The sequence below is a fragment of the Mauremys reevesii genome, linkage group 13 (genome assembly GCF_016161935.1).
Source record: "Mauremys reevesii isolate NIE-2019 linkage group 13, ASM1616193v1, whole genome shotgun sequence".
In the NCBI taxonomy this organism is placed as follows: domain Eukaryota; kingdom Metazoa; phylum Chordata; order Testudines; family Geoemydidae; genus Mauremys; species Mauremys reevesii.
Window position 1 is genome coordinate 45,945,600 of NC_052635.1, and position 18,577 is coordinate 45,964,176.

General features: G+C 48.6%; 1 protein-coding gene across 5 annotated transcripts in view; it reads left to right on the forward strand.

Moving 5' to 3' along the window:
- Positions 1-18,268, forward strand: part of STMN3 (stathmin 3) — a 43,270-nt gene extending 25,002 nt beyond the window's left edge. For all 5 annotated transcript variants that reach the window (XM_039497238.1, XM_039497236.1, XM_039497234.1 and 2 more), the window contains exons 3-6: positions 7,856-7,951; positions 8,878-9,053; positions 10,885-11,076; positions 12,108-18,268. In XM_039497238.1, coding sequence (XP_039353172.1) covers positions 7,856-7,951; positions 8,878-9,053; positions 10,885-11,076; positions 12,108-12,167 — 524 coding nt within the window. In that variant the 3' untranslated portion in view covers positions 12,168-18,268. The remainder of the gene's footprint in view (positions 1-7,855; positions 7,952-8,877; positions 9,054-10,884; positions 11,077-12,107) is intronic.
- Positions 18,269-18,577: the final 309 nt, after the last annotated feature.

Here is an 18,577-nt window from a genome sequence, read left to right on the forward strand (position 1 = left end):
TTTGGTAGACTCTCACAGCCCTAACCAGAATAGTTAAATCCATACAAAACCTGTGTGTAGACCAGGCCTACAAGAGGGAAAAGGGAACAGAAAGAGGAGTGAATGAAATCAGCAGGGGCGGCTCTAGAAATCACGCTGCCCCAAGCAGCGCGGTGCGCCGCGCCGCCCTTCCCCGGTCCTGCGGCGCGGTCTTCTTTTCGTCCGCTCGGTTGAGGCTGCTGCGGCAGGTCGGCGCCGGGGCCGGACGCTGACCTGCAGGCACAGGCATGACGGGGCGGCGTGTGGTCCCGCGGTCCGGTTGAGCTGCGCTGCCTGCCCTGCGGGAGGTCCAGCCGAGAGCCGCCGCCGCGGCCGCTCCCTCCAGCCAGTCATGGCAGTGCAGGTCCACGTCCCCTCCCGGCCGTCGACCCTCGCCGAGCCATGACAGCGGCAGGTCCGCCAGCAGCCCCACCCCCGGCTCCCGGCCCTACATTTTTGCCCATTTTGCTACCACCAGCTGCTTTGCTGTTTGCTTGGCCCCTGGAGCCGAGAACTGTTCAGTAAAATGCACAAATAGAGCTTCCATCCCAGTTCTGAGCTCCAGTAAGTGTCTGGTTTGTACCAAGAAGGAGGTAGGTGTGAATATGTCTGGACTCTGTACAGGAGATATTTCCATGCCCTTGCTCTATAGAAAGACAGCCCTGTAACACCAGTTTAAACTGCTCTTGGTGGAAAGGTGGATGGTAACCCCATTTTGGATGCTGAAAAAGAGTACATGTGTGTTTGCTGACAAAGAATGTTACTATGGGTAAGAGGGCTTGGAGCAGACCCCTCGACCCTGCCAGCCCTGATGCAGCCTCATTCACTCCTCTCCATGTTTCAGAAATCACTCTAATTCTGGGTTTGCCAGGGGCTCCTCTGCATTGGGCATGACCTAGATTGCCTGGATGGTGCTGTTCTATATGCATACCTAATGTCTGCACAATTAGCACATGTGTGAATGTTCATGCACACGCTGTACACAGATGCTCTTCAGAAATCTTGGGGTCAGATCTCCAGGGTTAGATGAGTTGTGCTTGCTGCAGGACCTGTGGGGAATGGGGAGAAGCCACCCTTTCATTCTCCAGACCTGAGGCTGACCGGGGACTGAATCAGCCCTGGTTTAACTTAAAGCAGCTCCAGCTTTGGACACACCATCTCCTGTTCCTCTCAGCCCACCCCAGAACATGAGTGGGAGGAGGAACAGTAAGTGGCATAAAACCCTAACTTATATTAGAGGAATCCCCAGCTGCCCTATTGGTGCAGCTAGCTTCTCAGTCTCCTTTGCACTTCCAGAACAGCACAACGGGGATGGCACCAGGGACCATCTGTTCGTGGTGCCTCTGCTAACCTAACTGTACTACTCTCCATTGGCTGCTTCCTAGGTCTGTCTGGGAGCTGCTGGAGTGCAGTGGAGAGGGAATCTGTCAGAAAATGACACAAGGCTTTGTGAAATTTCCCCCTTCTGGGGAGCCAGGCCTGTGCTGCTCCTCCCCTCTTGCTAGTATTCTGCCATGCTAGCGTGCTGTCACTGGTAACCAGCAGGCCATTGCATGAGTCTTATTTTAAAATCCAAGCCACAGTGTGTCTGTAACTGTCCAGGCTTGCTGCTATTTCAGGTATCAGGCAGGCAAAACAGCCACGTGTTCATTCACTTGACTGAGAATCTGGGCTCCTTAAAATGGAATTTAAACAAGAACCCAATTTTAAACTTTGGGTGTTTCTAACCCCATCGAAAAGCTGGGGAAGGATGGCTAGTGTGAGTCACTGCTCTGGGCCTCCTGCACTTTGTAGAGACAGAACAGAGTCTAAGGAATGTGCCACGTGGCAAGGAGGGGGCTATGGGCTGCCCCACTCCGAGCAGTCCAGGACTTTACACTGAGGCCATTCTAGATTCCAAAGATCATTGGAATCATTAGACAGTCTCATTTAGATGTGGCTTCCTTATGTTGCCTTAAGCTCCCCTTTCTCTCTGCTCTGTTAATGAGCAGTCGGCATGTGGTACCCTTACCCACCTGAGGTCTTTTCATCTCAGGGCTTTCAGAACTCTCTGGAAGCAATTGTTCCAGCTCTGGGACCAATAGTTGGGAGGCCAGGGTTGGCCAATTTGCGGAAGGGAGAGCAGGGAAGGAAACTCCAAATGGAATTGGTCCAGCTGCTGAAAGGGAAAGGCTGTATCCTGCAAGAGTCTAAAGGGAGACCAGGAAATTGGCTTTGTGGAGACAGAGTAAAGCTCAGATAACCAAACACAAGGCAATAAGAGTTAAAGGTTTGTTTGGATCCCCATACATTCATCTCCTCATCAAGAGATGAAGTGCTGTGTGCGCTCTGCCGGTTAGAACATGGGGGCTGGAAAGCAGGACTCCTTCATTCTATTTGTGGCTCTGGGATGGGAGTGTGACCTAGTGGTTAGAGAAGAGGACTGAGAGTGAGGACTCTTCTGTTGTTCTAGCCCTACCTTTGTGTGACCTTGGGCAAGTCACTTAGTGTTGCCATGTCTCCGTTTCAAACTTCTGGAGAATGGGGATAGTCCTGCGCAACTCCAAAGTGAGGCTCAGTTACTGTTTGTAAAGGGCTTTGAGAGACTTGGGTAGAAGGTTGTAAAGAGGAGTAGAGTATCGTTCTGACAACCTGGAAGCCACAGAGTGGACTTTGAACATCCCCTCTAGTTCACAAGTGATTATTTCTGACCCACCTATTGGTTCCAGAGACAGTCCCAGCTTCTGCCGTACTGGGCTGAACTGATCCAGTTTTCCCTCTTTTCAGGGGCAGTTCAAAGCTGTCGGTGTAGGGAAACCAGTTGTGCTAGTGCATGCATTACCGTTCTTGTCTCGTTCAGAGGGTGGCCAGCCATAGCTGTGGGTGGTGCTGAATGGACAGCTCCACTGTCCAATCACGCCTATCCCACTAAGCTCTTTTGCCTCCTCCAACAGGCAGATTTGAGTAATAACAAGGCTAGGTCTACGCTGGGGTGTGATTCCCATCCTGCATACACATACTCAGGGCAGCTCGATGAGACCTACTGCAAGTATACATAGCAGTGTAGCCGCGGTGGCATGGGTAGCAGCGGCATGGCTTAGCCAAGGCAGGTTTCTGCTCGGCAAAGCTAACCTGCCACTGCCCATGCTACCACAGCTACACCATGACTTATACAGGCACCAGGCCTCATCAGGCTAGTACAAGTATGCATATGTGAGCTGGGAATCACGCCCCCTAGCACATTGTATAGGTACAGCCTTAGAGCATATTGATTTGGTACCCATATAGCAAGGAGAAAATGCCTCTAAGAACAGAGGGATTTCCACCACTTCCCCTTTATAATCCCATTGTTTTCTCCACACTGCTTTGCTGCAAGATATTATTCCAGCAGAAGAGCTTGATTTGTGCTTTGTTTAGTAGCAAGAGACAAACCACAGGTCATAGCTCCTCCGATTTTTTCCCCTGTGGCTCCCCCCACACACACATACACACTTGCTGAGCCCTCCAAAGCTAAGAGCCTCCTGCTCCCCTCCCCCGACCTGTGCGTCTGGATTCTGTTAATTGCATCTGGTAGCTGGCGCCGGGATGGAGCTGCAGAGTCTCAAGTGCCAGGAGATGTTCACACACGGCGTTCCCAGCTCATTAGGCTGCTGGCAGCAGCTCAACTAACCAATGTCCTTTTGTCCTCTTGCTCCTTTTCATTGTAATTGACAGAAAGGGCCAATTTGCAGAAGGGAGTAGGGAAGGAAAGCTCCAAATGGAATGGGTGCAGCTGGTTAACACGGGGTCAGAACTGCTGAAAGGAAGAAGCTGTATCTTGCAAGAGTCTGAAGGGAGACCAGGAAACTGGCTCTGTGGAGATAGAGTAAAGCTTAGCTAACCAAACACAAGAAAATGAGAGTTACCAGCCAGTGGAATCAGGCGCCATGCACCAGGGCTCTCTATTAATTCCTCTCTGTCACACACAGCTCCTGAGGTAGATGTCGAAGTAAAGGCCTCATGGTCTGGTTTGTTTCTGTTACAATGATAAGTTCTTTTACCATAGCCGAGTGGGTGCTCCTTCTGGGTTCATTGGCAGCACTAAGGTACAACATGGCAATGCTGTGACACTGAATGGCTGCTGAAACAGTATGCCCTGGAATGGTTTGAAACCCACTTTCAATAAAATATTCAAACATATATGTCCAAACTACACCGTCGCATCTGCCAGCAAAAGTCCACGGGTCTCAGTGTCTAGCCAGACCCTTGAAATCACAAGAAACTGACCCACCTTTCCTAATCCTCATGTAAAATCCTTGCTCAGTCTGCCAGAAAGGGTGAGGTAGACTTTCTCCGAAAGGAAGAAATGGGAAAGGCCAAAGATTTAACAGTGCCTGGGCTCCCTGCAATCGTAAGAGACTGACACACTTGATCCTCCTGGAAGATCCTTGCTTAATTTGCCAGAAAAAGGAGGAAAAGATCCCTGCTAAAATGCTCAGGGGAAAATTTCTTCCCAGCCCTAGTTTCAGGAAGCGCTGCTAAGCCTGCACATTAGAGCAACAAGACACTATGCCTGCATCTTCGGGGGACAGAAAATCCAAAATGTCCATGGAGAAAGGTCCAAATCCTCTGCTCTCCCCAGGTACAGAGGGCCCAGATCGACCGAAAGGACAAGGTGTACCTGAAAGAACAAGCTTCCTTTGCAGGAAAGGGCAAATGGAAGTAAGAACTTACCCGCTATATATATTTTTTCTTTCAGGCACATACTGTCTTTCTCCTGGTGTCACCTGCTAGCCATGTGCTGTTACAGTTGCACAGCTTGTAGGAAATAGAACAGCTCCTCAGCTCAGTGGTTCTGAGCGTACTAGTGCCCCTTGAAGCACTCTTGGGTGGTTCTCAAAGCTGCCTCTGTCGTAATGGTGAAGCATCCATCAGTCGCCAAGCAGTGATGCTTGCTGCTGGCTCTAGCCCAGCATAGGGGTCTCATAGGATTTCCAAAAGCCTTTTTTGATTAGCTAAATTTAAACAATCACCACCTGCCCCTCTCTGCACCTTGCATTGCTGCAGCAAGCTGGTCTTTTCTGGGGTAAATTTAAGCATGATCAGCCTTGTGTTTGGTATTAGAACTGGAAGGGCTTGTAAAGAGACCGGGAGAAATCTGAGCAGTGGGAGCTGTGGGGTAGCAAAGGCAGAGCTGCAGCCAGGGAAAGGAGGTAAACACCACAAGTACAAAAGAACCACATGGCACTGAGGTGCGAGTATGTTCCTCTTATGTCCTTAGTACTGTCCTGTACCTGTCACCTTTCCACACACTTGTTGCCAGGGGGAAGATGAGGGATCAAGGTGGGAGGCTGGGAAGTGAGGTGTCCACGAGGGGACCTGGTAAACAGTGTGACAGGGTTGGAAAATGAGTGCCTTAGCGCTGGAGCTCCTCTAAAACCTCTCCCAGGCAAATCTCTAATGAGCCTCTTCCTACCCTACAAGGTTACATAGCTGACTCAGCAGAGTGAAGGGAACTTCCTACTTTGTAGAGGCCTGAAGTGTACTTCAGCAGTGGCATTCCCCTGTTAGCCCTACAGAGAGCGGCGGATTCATCACTGCTGACTCACTGAGGTCATTGTGGCTCCTTTGTATCCTGCATACAAGCAAGGTGGGAGTAGCCCTCTGCCCGGGAGACCAGAGGCTGGAGCACGCTGGTCCTGATGGCAGGACCCTAGGAACAGCCACTCCTGGGGAGAAGCTTTGGGCTGGGGTTTGTATAATTCTCCTTTTTGTTAATAAAATCCAACCCCAGAAGGCTCTGACGTTTTGGCTCCCAACAACTAGTGTGTTCTTTGTCTGCATCTGAGTGGGGCCTCCATCAGTCTGCATGTTCTTCCCACCACGCCCCTGATGATTTGACCATTGTATTAGCAGCAGAGTCTAGTGGGCAGGGGAGGGGCTATGGGTCAAGATTCCCAGGTTCTACCCTTAAGTGTGCCACTGACTTGCTGTCAAACCTTTAGGCAAGTGCTATATTTCAGTTTCCCCAGCTGTAAAATGGAGATAATACACCTCTACCTCGATATAACGCTGTCCTTGGGAGCCAAAAAATCTTACCGTGTTATAGGTGAAACCGCGTTATATCAAACTTGCTTTGATCTGCTGGAGTGCCCAGCCCTGCCCCCCCGGAGCACTGCTTTACCGCGTTCTATCCGAATTCGTGTTATATCAGGTCGCGTTATTTCGAGGTAGAGGTGTAATTCCTCATCTGGCCATGGTGCGGTGAGGGTTAATTAATTCTAATTGGGGGAAAGGGCATGTAGAAGTATTAAGTACTGTTTGTTATATCTTGAACTGATTCATCTGGTTCACTCCAAGAGCTCATCTCTGTACAGGAAGGAAAGGGTTAAAATCAGAAAATGTGGGTGTCGGCTGTGCTGGGAAAGCAGACTCTGCAGACTGTGCATGTTTTGTTCTGATTAGGGCAGCAGCTGAGTGTGCTCATTGCCACTGGGGACTGCTGCAGCTGCAACCTTCTGTCGCAGCAACGGCGAGTGAAGCCCATGCTAGCAGCAGCCCTGCGGCTGAGCCAGAAAGGATCATGTATCCCAACCTCGCTCTCAGACAGTTGTGAGGAGGGAGAAACAGGCAGGTTTCACCATCATTGCAAACCAGTAGCAACCTTCCCTGAAAGGGGTGGGGGTTCCTAGGATAATGACAGGATCCATTTAAATCCTCTCTAATCTACTGCTGAGATAAAGGACTGGAACAGCTGCAGTAGAGATGCTGCCGCACTGGAAAGTCAGAGGTGCAGGGATCTCCACTGGGTGCCTGCCACCCTCCCGGGCTCTTGGCTTCACAGTGTGCTGAATCAGCATTCTTTTTTTGTGGGTCAGTGCCTCCAGCACGAGTCCCTTTTCCTGGGACTGTCATGACCCATGTGACAGGTGGACCTGCCACAAAGATGGAGAGTGGCAGGATGGGGGTTCAGTGGACAACTCTTATCTTGCAAAACTTAGGGTCATTGACAATCCTGCTTATCCCAGCTAGAAGGTCAGAGGCACAGTAGTACCCCTTGGTGTGGTGAGTTTCGTCCTCAATGTTACCCAGTTAACCTATGGCAACCCCCTTTACATCATCAAATTACCACCCAGGCAACCCTTAGCATCACTCAGTCTCTGTCGCCCTGAGTCCAGAGCTCTGTTCCTGGGCTGTGGCTTCAGGACACAGCGAGAGCCAGGTTTGTGTTCACTTTCATTCACCCTGCAAGCTATAATTAAAAGCCATTTACATGCATCATGGGTCCAGTGCTCAGTAGCGCTTCATGGACCCAAATTTCCCTTGGTTCCCCACAAACCTGGCCTTATCGCTTCTTTTCATTGTAAATTACTGATTGACATAAAAAATGCAGGATCATAAAATGGAGGGGACCCTCTCTACAGGCTGCAGGGTTTGCCCCACCAAGGGTCAAGTACCATTTATAGGCACTGATCGGCGATGTTTCAGTGGTGCTTTTAAAATGTCATTCTTAATCAGTGAGTCTGGAACTGTTTAGGGGAGGTATCTGGACAGCCTTCACTGTGTAGTTATTTATAAATGCTGAAATTCACCAGCTCCCAACCTGCTTTTCTTGCAATTGGGGGCAAGCTTCCTCCTGGGTGATTCAGACCTGCAGAGATGGTAAAACACCTTTAAGGCATCTCCCTGTGTAGCTTACTGTACCGCCACGGATGTGGGAGACGCTTGTACAGTATCTCAGCATCTGGCTATTTGGAAAGGCCTTCAGAGAGTCCAATAGCCCCAAATGGGTCTCTGTGTATCCCTCTGCTTCCTTCCCCGAGAGAGACATGAGATTGCTAGTAGACTTCTCCACTCATTGCTGTTTCTTTCTTTTCAGCCTACAAGGAGAAAATGAAGGAGCTGTCCTTGCTCTCACTGATCTGCTCCTGTTTCCACACTCAGCCGCACCCCAATACCATCTACCAGTATGGAGGTAAATGACATACGCGAAGAATCTCTCGTAGATCCAATCTGCAGGCAGCTTCTGTAAACCTTGGAGGACTTCAATACATTAGGCTGGGACCCTGACTGGGAGGAGAGACCATTTTCATGTCCTGACCCAAGTTTTCTGTATTACTGGAGCATGGTATTTTGGTCCACTTCCTTAGAATAGTTTATTAACATGTGACCTACATTTACCCACAAAGAAAGTGTATGACTATTACCAAACAGCACCATTACATATACTGGGATATGATTCTTGATGTTATCAGCAGTATGGCCTTTCTGTGGCTGCCATCAGCTATGCTGTACTTATTCTGTGGCTGTAAGATTAATTGCATTAGCTACACAACACATTTCTTTATGCAGTTCCTGTGAAAAACCCCTGAATGGACAGAGAGAAAGATGCTGCTGCTGGGTCTTTCAGATAAAATGTAAGACCAAGGTATTGACCTCCTGTGGTCACCAAAGGCCTCATGGTTCTTTCATAAGAGCAGGGAAGTTAATTCTGGTGTCCTGGCCAAATTCCAACATGGGTAATTCCATTCTGCCTCCCAAAATTCCCCCTGCAGGTTCAGCTGAATCCCTGAATCCCCTTCACTTTCTGACTACTACTGCCTACTGTTGCTCTGCATCGTAACACTTGACAGTGATGCTCCTACTTCTAGGCTGTACAGTGTCATTGTCCCTTTTACCAGAAATTAATGATTGACTTCAAATTCTCACCTCTCTGAAACTCTCCAGCAGAGACTCAAGTGACAGTACACCCCATTTAGAAGCATATCATCACAACCACGTCTCACTGGGTGACCACAGCTTCAGGGCTTGACTTAGCAGCTTCTTCAAGGTGCCTTTATCAAATTAGCCCTTTCATGAGTGTCCCATAGTCCATCCAGTGCTTCTGTTCTTCTTTCATAGACATGGAGGTGAAACAGCTGGACAAAAGGGCATCTGGCCAGAGCTTTGAAGTGATCCTGAAGTCCCCTTCGGACTTGTCTCCTGAGAGTCCAGTCCTCTCTTCTCCCCCTAAGAAGAAGGACCTGTCCCTGGAGGAGCTGCAGAAGAGGCTGGAGGCTGCAGAGGAGAGGAGGAAGGTAACAGGATATTCCAGGGAAATGCTAACTCACATGACCAATCATGTTTTAACCAAGCCCCCCAGGTGACCCCAATTCATAATTGGGGGCAGAAAAACTGATACAGTGCTGGGGGTGAACACCACCATTGATTTTACTTAGGAGCCATATCTTGTGATTGGTAATAGTGCTGTGTTTTACACTCTTGTTCAACCCCCAGTTGTTAGGTTTGATGTAGGAATCACTGGATGAAATTCTCTAGCCTGTGTTATGCAGGAGGTTAGAATAGATGATCACATTGGTCCCTTCTGGCCTTAAAATCTATGGATCTATGGAATCCTGTGGTCCTCTGGTTTAGATTCTCATATATTATTATATGTGTGACGCTATGCTGCTGAATGAATGAAAATCTCTATGACTAGCTCTCTATATAGGGCTGAGGGGAGATATGATTGCTCTTTATAAATATATCCGAGGAATAAACACCAGGGAGGGAGAGGAATTATTTAAGTTCAGTACCAATGTGGACACAAGAACAAATGGATATAAGCTGGCCATCAGGAAGTTTAGACTTGAAATTAGATGAAGGTTTCTAACCATCGGAGGAGTGAAGTTCTGGAACAGCCTTCCAAGGGGAGCAGTGGGCGCAAAAGACAAATCTGGCTTCAAGACTAAGCTTGATAAGTTTATGGAGGGGATGGTATGATGGGATAGCCTAATTTTGGCAATTGATTGGTGTTTGACTATTAGCAGTAAATATGCCTAGTGACCTGTGATGGGATGTTAGATGGGGCAGGATCTGAGTTACTATAGAGAATTCTTTCCTGGGTGTCTGGCTGTGAGTCTTGCTCACATGCTCAGGGTTTAGCTGATCGCCATATTTGGAGTAAGGAAGGAATTTTCCTCCAGGGCAGATTGGCAGAAGCCCTGGGGGGGTTTCGCCTTCCTCTGCAGCATGGGGCATGGGTCACTTGCTGGAAGAGTCTCTGCACCTTGAAGTCTTTAACCCATGATTTGAGGGCTTCAATGGCTCAGACATAGGTCAGGGGTTTGTTACAGGAGTGGGTGGGTGAGATTCTGTGGCCTGCGTTGTGCAGGTCAGACTAGATGATCATAATGTTCCCTTCTGACCCTAAAGTCTATGATTCTATATAAATATAAGCCACACATCCAATAAAGCTTAGAATCAGTGCCTTTTGCACCATGTAACAGCTGGCAATGCTATTTTTGCACTTCATTTATGAGCATAATTTAAAGTCTTAATGGAGAAAAATATTGGAAAATTAGAGAAACTATAAAGAGAGGCAAACCACGACACTACAAAAACTTGTGGGTAAGAGAAGAAGAGACAGTTTAATGTATAGGGGCAGATTTCCAGAGGAGTCTCTACATAGCTTGCAAATTTCACCAACAGTGTTGCTCACACAGCAAAGAGAGAATTTTGGATGTTTAACATCTACCTGCCTGAAATGCAGGTACAAATGTAGAGGTTTGAAAATGTGTTCCATGTGATCTAGAAAGGATTTGTGGGGTGGGGAGAACATGGTCACAGTATCTAAATATCATCTAATGGATGGAGGGGGGTAGCCACATGAATGCAAGATGGTTGGACAGAAAGCAGTGGTCAAAACCTTTAGAGGGGCAGATAAGTTTAGAGTAAATATTGAGTGGAAATCCTATAACAGAGCTGCTAGGTTTTGGACAGACACCCAAAGGAGGTGGTTGTGGCACATCCAGGAAGACATTCCAGATCAGATAAAGGAAGCATCTCTGAGACAAGGGATATGAAGCGTTCCTTTCACTCACACACACACACACACCCCCACGCCCCTGATCTGTTGGCTTCCCACAGACCCAGGAGGCCCAAGTGCTGAAGCAGCTGGCGGAGAAGCGGGAGCACGAACGGGAGGTGCTGCACAAGGCCCTGGAGGAGAACAATAACTTCAGCCGGCTGGCTGAGGAGAAGCTCAACTACAAGATGGAGCTGAGCAAGGAGATCCGCGAAGCTCACCTAGCTGCCTTGAGGGAGCGACTGCGTGAGAAGGCAAGTGCTAGATTCCCATGTCCAGGCACACCTAGAGAATGGGCAGGGCCAGGACGCCTGCCTATATTATAGTGGCTACTGGTACCAAAGCCTTTGCCTAGCATCTGTAGCCGGGTCTGCTGACCTCAAACGCAGCTGGGATGATCACCACGAGAGCAGAGCTCTGGATACAATCTGCATCTTCTGCACCACCATTTTCCTAGGTTAGCTTGTGCAACTCTCCCTCCTCAAGGTGTCCAATGTGCTCTCCCCACCCCTTCCCTCTGGAGCCCTCCTTCCCAGTTTTCTCTCTCGCTGCCTCATACCGTCTTGTTTTGGTTTTTGGAGGGTGGTGGGACTCTGTACTTGGCTGTGTGAAAGCAAGTACTGAGGTTTGGGCTCTTTCTTGCCACATCTGACCTCTCCTCCCTCAGAACAGGTACTAAGAGAGTTCTTCAGCAGTAGCTCAGGATGTCATGAGATGGAGAAGACGTGCACCTGAGATCAATGTAGCAGGCTCAGGCTCCCTCACCTCCGGTCTAATGGCAGAGAATGTTACCTTATCTTCTGCTGGCCCTTGCTTGGGAGCCCAAAGGCAGCAGTGAACTCAGGCTGCCTCTGCTGCACTGTGATGTGATAACTGCTCATCTCTGGGGCCAGAGGTTACAACCTCTTCTGGTCTCTGTGGGGACGGGACATCATTTGTGTGAGGTTCCTTCTCTAAGACAGCTGCAGCGGGCTCTGAACATTGGTACTGAAGACCCATTCACAGAACATTCATGTGATATGCCTGGTCTTCTGAGTCCTGCATAGGAGTGGGCTAAAATTACCCTAGGTGTAAGTCTAGTGGCTTCAGTGGAATTACACCAACTATGACAATGTTCTAGTGCATTTATTTGATGGTGCCAGGCCCCGGAGGAAGAGGAGATGCACAGATGCATGCACAAAACCAGTAACTTAAATTGTAGATGAAACTGAGGGGAGATGGGAAACAGCCTTGGGTTTGTCCTATGCAGCCTGCAGATGCTGTAACACTTTCCATGTCTTTGCAGGAACTGCATGCAGCTGAGGTTCGCAGGAACAAGGAACAGCGGGAGGAGATATCTGGATAAAGGGCTTTTCTACACATCTAGCACCTGGTTCCTGATAACCAACCAACCAACCCAACACATTTTATTTTGTTTGTCTAGATGCAACATTTGGTTCCCCATTTCCCCCAACCCTCTGGTGTTCGTTCCCCAGCTACACGCTTCTCTCTCTCTCTCCATCCTTAACTGTTCAGTACTTGTGGGGGATCACAGGCCATGGGTTACCTCTAAGCATACTAGCAGCTAGTTCATATGAAGTATAGAATCAGTCAATAACCAGTCAAACAGCTTCTCTTTGGGATTTTGTTCTTTTTAAAAAACCTTTCTGAAACAGATGTAAAGAATTCAGATACTAATAAATTCAGCCAGCAGTGCCATGGAGATATGGATTCCCTATCCGGAGCTACTCTTGGCATTTGCTCTGAGCCAGATATCAGTGTCAAGACAATGGGCAGAAAACAGTGAGGATTTCTTCCTTGTGGGGGAGTGGTTAATGGATCCATTGTTTCCCAGCAGATGGAGAAGGGGACCAGATGGCTCAAGGAATTGGCTATGTCATGCAGAGCCTTTCACCTTGGGTCACTGGTTTGAAGCCAACCCAGGTAGGTAGTGACTTAGTCATTACTTGCTGATGGTGCTTTGGTTAGCCCATGTGAAATTAGCTGGGGGTCTCAGAGCCTAGTGGACCAGTGCCCATATCACAAAAAATACCATCACCACAGGCATTAGTGGATATCTTAGTTGGCCCCAGGTTGAATAAGCCTGTAGGCTGAACTACCCTCTCAGTTGTAGAGGCAGGACTGGGGCACACTGGCTCGGCAGTGTCAGGGAAGCCTGCACTGTTACTGCCTGTGTTGAACCTGATTCTACAGATAATCGGGGCGGCTCGGTTTCCAGGGCTGTCAATCTGATGCTTTTCACAACCAATAACATTTCACTTCAATAAGTAAATAAATAAACTAGAAAGGGTATGTGATTGCCAATCAGCCCACAGGCCTTTAGAGAAACTCTAATTTGGGAGAATTATTGTTCCCTCTTCCCAAAGATGGACGTGACTCTTCAATACCATTACAGGAGAGACATTTGGACCAAAGATCACAGAATGAACCAGAGAGCTCTGGCTCTTCGGCCTCACGTCATAGCAAAGGACACACTGATCTCTGCAATGGTATTTCCAGAAGAGCAGCTTTGGAAAAGGCGGGGAGGACGTGGCCAGGGAGAGGGCAGAAGGGGTTAGGAGATGTTTGTGTGCCTGCTTCTGGTGTAGTCGTGGCGGTAGAAATGTAAGGTCATTGTTTACAGAGATGGCTGCTGTAAAAGCAGATGATGAGCCAAACTGTAAGGGGTCTGCCTTTCCATCACTGAGGTCAGTAGAGTTGCAGACACGTAACGCCAGATCTGAATTTGACTTGATCTATCAACTGGCGTTTTTATGTCTGGCTGAAGTGCAAGAGGGCATCATCTTCGACTCAGTGAAGACTTGCTATAGGGTGTTTGTGCAGGGTTCAGCTTGCCAAGAGCATTCCCTTGTGGGAGGGTTTTGTGGAGGAGAACATGGCAGCTCTTTTTCCTTTTGGAACATAGAGCAGCAAAGAATCCTTCCTTCCACCTTTCAGCTTTTGCAGTGTACTGGTACCTTTCTTCCAGACCAGTGCAGTGTTTCCAGGGAAAGGCAGCAAAAGCAGGAATATAGGCACAGATACAGGAAGGAATCGTGGACTCAAATTCATCCTCACTGTGTCACAAACTTCCCCTCTCCCAGTGGCCATAATGGATTCTGTTTCAGAACCCAGGATGAACTAACAGGCCATCAAGGGGAACAGGAGGCTACTTACTAGTACCTGGTGCCCTTTGCACACATTGCCTCAAAAAGCCATTCTATAGGTGAGGCACACTCCTCCGGTGCACCTCTGCGGAGGCAATGTCACCAAGGAGAATAACTCGTGCAAACAACTGTATGCTCTGGGGCACAGTGGGTGCAAGCCATGTATATACTGCTTCCTTTTACTGTACATAGAGTGATTCCTGGAAGGCGCTGAGGGGTGCCACAGACCAGAGTTGGGATAAGCAGGGCTGGAATGTCATCTAGCACAAAGGTGGTGTCAAGACACCAAAGCAGATAGGGATTTCATATTTGGTATAAAGTTCCCCTTGCACACACTCCCCAAGGAAATATTTGCTGACTCAGTTCTGAAGCTGCAGGTTTTCCCTCTACAATGAGCTGGCAGAGTGTAAGGAATCTGCCATGCCCCAGACCAGATGGGTGGCATTTGGTCACAAAAACCCAATAGGGTGGTAAAGAAGTGGCAGCTGCTGCTGGAACTAAGGCTACTAGCCTCTCCCTAACCTACCCTTGAATAAATTCTCCTTTTAACTAGAGAAGATCCCTGTATGGCTGCAACATGTTTATGGATATTAGGGAAAAGCTCTGCTCCAAAAGGGAAGGGCTAGCTTAGCCACAAACCCCTCTGCCAGGGTCCGAGAAAGGCCAGGACTGTTATTTGGCCCCAGTAGCGTCCAGGGACAGGAAGCATGTTAGGGGCAGGGTGGGGAAAAGGAAAGGAAACTGAGGGTTGAATTTCTTAACAGTAGCTAATGATCAGTTTATAAGTAGCAGTTGTCTTAGATAAGCATCTGTGTACACTGCAGAATCATCGCCAGAATCATCTCATCCATATAGTGACAATAAATTTTAAAAAGTTAATGAATAAATAAAATGTTTGTGTGTAGGAAATGGTTGAAACTGTCAAATGTCCGTGTCTCACACCGGTGGGAGCTGAGAAGGTGTCTGCAAGATATTAACCCTGTCCTACTCTCTGTAGTGCTGAGTGTTTGCTTGGTGTGTAATTCTGACCTGAAGCTTGGTGTAAATACTGTTTTTAGTACTATGACGATGATTATTATTATCAGAAATGTTGTACTCATGAGCACGAGATTAAAACAAACGAGAAACAACCATTTCCACTTGGATTACCCACTGGGCTCAAAAGAATTTGGAGGCAAGGCCAGGTGAGGACAGGATGCCTGGGGCCATGGGATCCAGGCCCAGAGAGAGCAGTACATCGGAGAGGCAAGTAGCTGCACAGTACATAGCTGTTTGCTGCCTGCAGAGGTGGCTGGGCTGCTTCAGGTGGAAGGTAAATCAGGGACTCGGGAGTAGGAGGCAGACCAAGAGTCCTTCAGCCAGGGTGGGTGGGAACTGGGAGAATCCATTCCAGGAGTGGGGCAGAAGGAGGGTCAGGAGAAAAAAATCTAGTAAGGGGGGCGATGTTTCAAACACAGCCCTAAAATGTAATGGAGCCGGGTCCAATTTAGTGTTAATTCAACCTTGCCTCTGGGGAGGTAGTCGAGTCTATTTCCTGTAAGCATGGAACAAGACTGAGGGAATGGATGGTTATATGTATGATGCAGAAGAAAGTGGGTAGCTGCAGACTGTGCTTTGTTGGGGGCATTCCTTCTCTTATCCTGTACCATCACCGGGTCTAAATTTTTGCCTCTGCTTGTATCTTCCATCTCAGACTTTCACGGTGAAGCTCCCAGTTTAAGATCGCCTCCATGCAGTTACAGGCCAATTTTGATCTCAGGTAAAGACTTATTCTTGCAATAACTTGCCTGACAAACACTCAAATTGGTGATACACACAAAACCTGGCTAGAGAGGAGCCTAGGATATAGCGCTTGTGCAGATGGGAGAGCTGGGAACCTCATTTTCTTCACCTTAACACTTTCAGTGCTGTGAGGTACAGTGGACATGTCAGGAAAATGCATTAGTGCAGGATAAACTGATGCATCAGGCAGAGAAACAGGGATGTGTCAGGTAGAAGTTTGCATCAGTAATGTCAGGGAAAGGTTTGTTACATCTGATGGGATATGTCATGTCAGGGAAAAATGCTTGTCTGGTGTGCCCAGATGAATCAGGTATAACATGGAGCTGTGTCTGTCCCATGCAACTGAATATGTCAGGGAAATGAGTTTGTCTAGTGCCACTGGCTGTATCAGGGAAATGTGTGTGATTTCTGTGGCTGTGTGCCTCTGGAACGGAATTTCTGTTGCTTGGAGGGCCATCCCACTAACATTGCAGATGAAACGTTTGCATGGTCCCGACTGCAGCGGAGAGGTTAATGACAGGTGCAAGACACATGCCTGAACTCTGTGCCTGACAGCATCATACATTGCTTTGATCTTCAGTTCACAAATCCATATTAGCTCACAATTATTTCATTCCTGTTGAGTTCCCAGAATTGCTAACAAGTAGTTTGTGCCTGAATAGGGATTTCTTACTCCCTTATATTTCCACCACACTTCATTTTTCTTGTGGCTCTTCAGCCATTCCCTCATGTTGCCATCTTCAGGTGTATTCCATGGCATGCAATTTACAAATTCCTGGGGCATGACTGGGCTCAAGCACCTTCCGTGGCCTTCTAGGGTATATCTACTTGGCAATAAAATACCCGAGGCCGTCCTGTATCAGCTGACTTGGGCTCATGGGGCTCAGGCTATAAAATCTCAGTGTAGCCATTCGGCCTTGGGCTGGAGCCCAGGCTCTGGGACCTTCCCTCCTCGCAGGGTCCCAGAACCCACATTTCAGTTCAAGACTGAATGTCTGCACTAGTTTTATAGCCCCAGAGCCTGAGCCCAGGAGGCAAAGTCAGCTGACACAGGCCAACTGCATGTGTTTTATTGCAGTGCAGCCATACCCATAGACACTCATTGGGGGGAATTTCTAACTAGACTTGCTGTCAGTGGCCACTTGTAAGAACATATCTACTTTGGGCCCCCGTCTCTTTAGGTGTAACTTCAATGAAGTCAATATTTACACCAGCAGAGAACTTAGCCTAGTGTATATTCCCGGTGTAACACAAAGAACTGTGGTGGCAAAAGACCACCAGCCTGTATACACATTTCAAATTCCTAGCTCCCTCCCTGTTCTCTTGGGCAAATTATTTCCCAGGTGTCACAAGCGTCTTGGTGATTAGCAATTCTGGGGTTAAGAACTAGAACAGTCTGGCTCATGTTCCAAATATTAGACCTTCCATTTGCTTTATTTAGAGTAAGCGTTCAGATTTGGCTTCAAAAGGATTCTCTCAAGGCTGTATGGCCCATAAACTGACAATGGAGTGCTCCTCGTTCATGTCTATTTTGGAAGTTCTCACTCCATGCTGCTGTTGTGTTGTCAAACAAACCTTGCAGTCAGAGTGTGGGAGTTCCCCAAATGCTACCCTTTTAGTGTCACTGGCAATTCAGACAATTGCATGCATGTTACAATAGGGATCAGAGCTGTGACACTGCTCCTGTAAAATGTAAATTTCAGGTTTTTTCTCTTGCAAGGACCAGTGTGACTCTTTACCCCTGTTTCTGTTTAACTTTGTCATCTCACATAATTTATTTCATTCCATTAAGCAGCATTACTGTCTTCGCGCACTTGTGGTGGTGACGCATGTGTATTCACATACGGTGGGCATGCACAGACATGCGTGTGTTATGCATACGCCCACATATCACATCAAACTTGAAACAAGAGTCAGGGAATGGCTGTTTATGGTGCTGTAGAGACTTATTGCCAACCATGCTAGGGATGACATATTAGGACCAATAAACTCCATCTCTGTACAGGTTTCTAACTAATGTAGACAAGGGGCACAGACCAACATTTAGGTTTCTATAATCCAGAGCCTACTGGGGGATGGGGGGATAACTGACTTCATTGGAAGCTGGAGGGATGAGTTATCTGAACACAGGAATTGCAGCCAGGAATGCCTGACTTCTTATCCTGGCTGCCTTGGGCAAGTCATTTGAGGTAAGTCTACACTGCAAAAAAAACAAAAAAAAACCACTGCAGCAGCAGCAGTCTCAAAGCTCAGATCAACTGACTTGGGCTGGCGCTACAGGGCTAAAAATAAAGACATTCCTGCTCAGTCTGACACCCACTCCCCTTGCCGGGTTTCAGAGCCTGAGCCCCTGCCCAAGCAGGCATGTCTGCAGTGCTACTTTTCACCCCATCACTCGAGCCCCATAAGCCCACATCAATTAAGCCCGGGCTCCAAGGCTTGCTGCCGCAGATTTTCTTGCAGTGTAGAGGCAGGGCCGCCCAGAGGATTCCGGGGGCCCGGGGTCTTCGGCGGTGGGGGCCCCCGCTTCGGCGGTAAGTCGGCAGCGGGGGGTCCTTCCGTTCCGGGACCCGCCACCAAAGTGCCCCAAAGACCCACGGCGGGGACCCCCCTCCGCCGAATTACCGCCGAAGCGGGACCCGCCGCCGAAGTGCAGCCCCCACCGCGGGTCTTCGGGGCACTTTGGCGGCGGGTCCTGGAACAGAAGGACCCCCCCGCCGCCGAATTACCGCCAAAGACCCGGCTGCACTCCGGCGGTGGGTCCCGCTTCGGCGGTAATTTTGCGCCGGGGGGTCCTTCTGTCCCGGAGCGGAAGGACCCCCCGGCC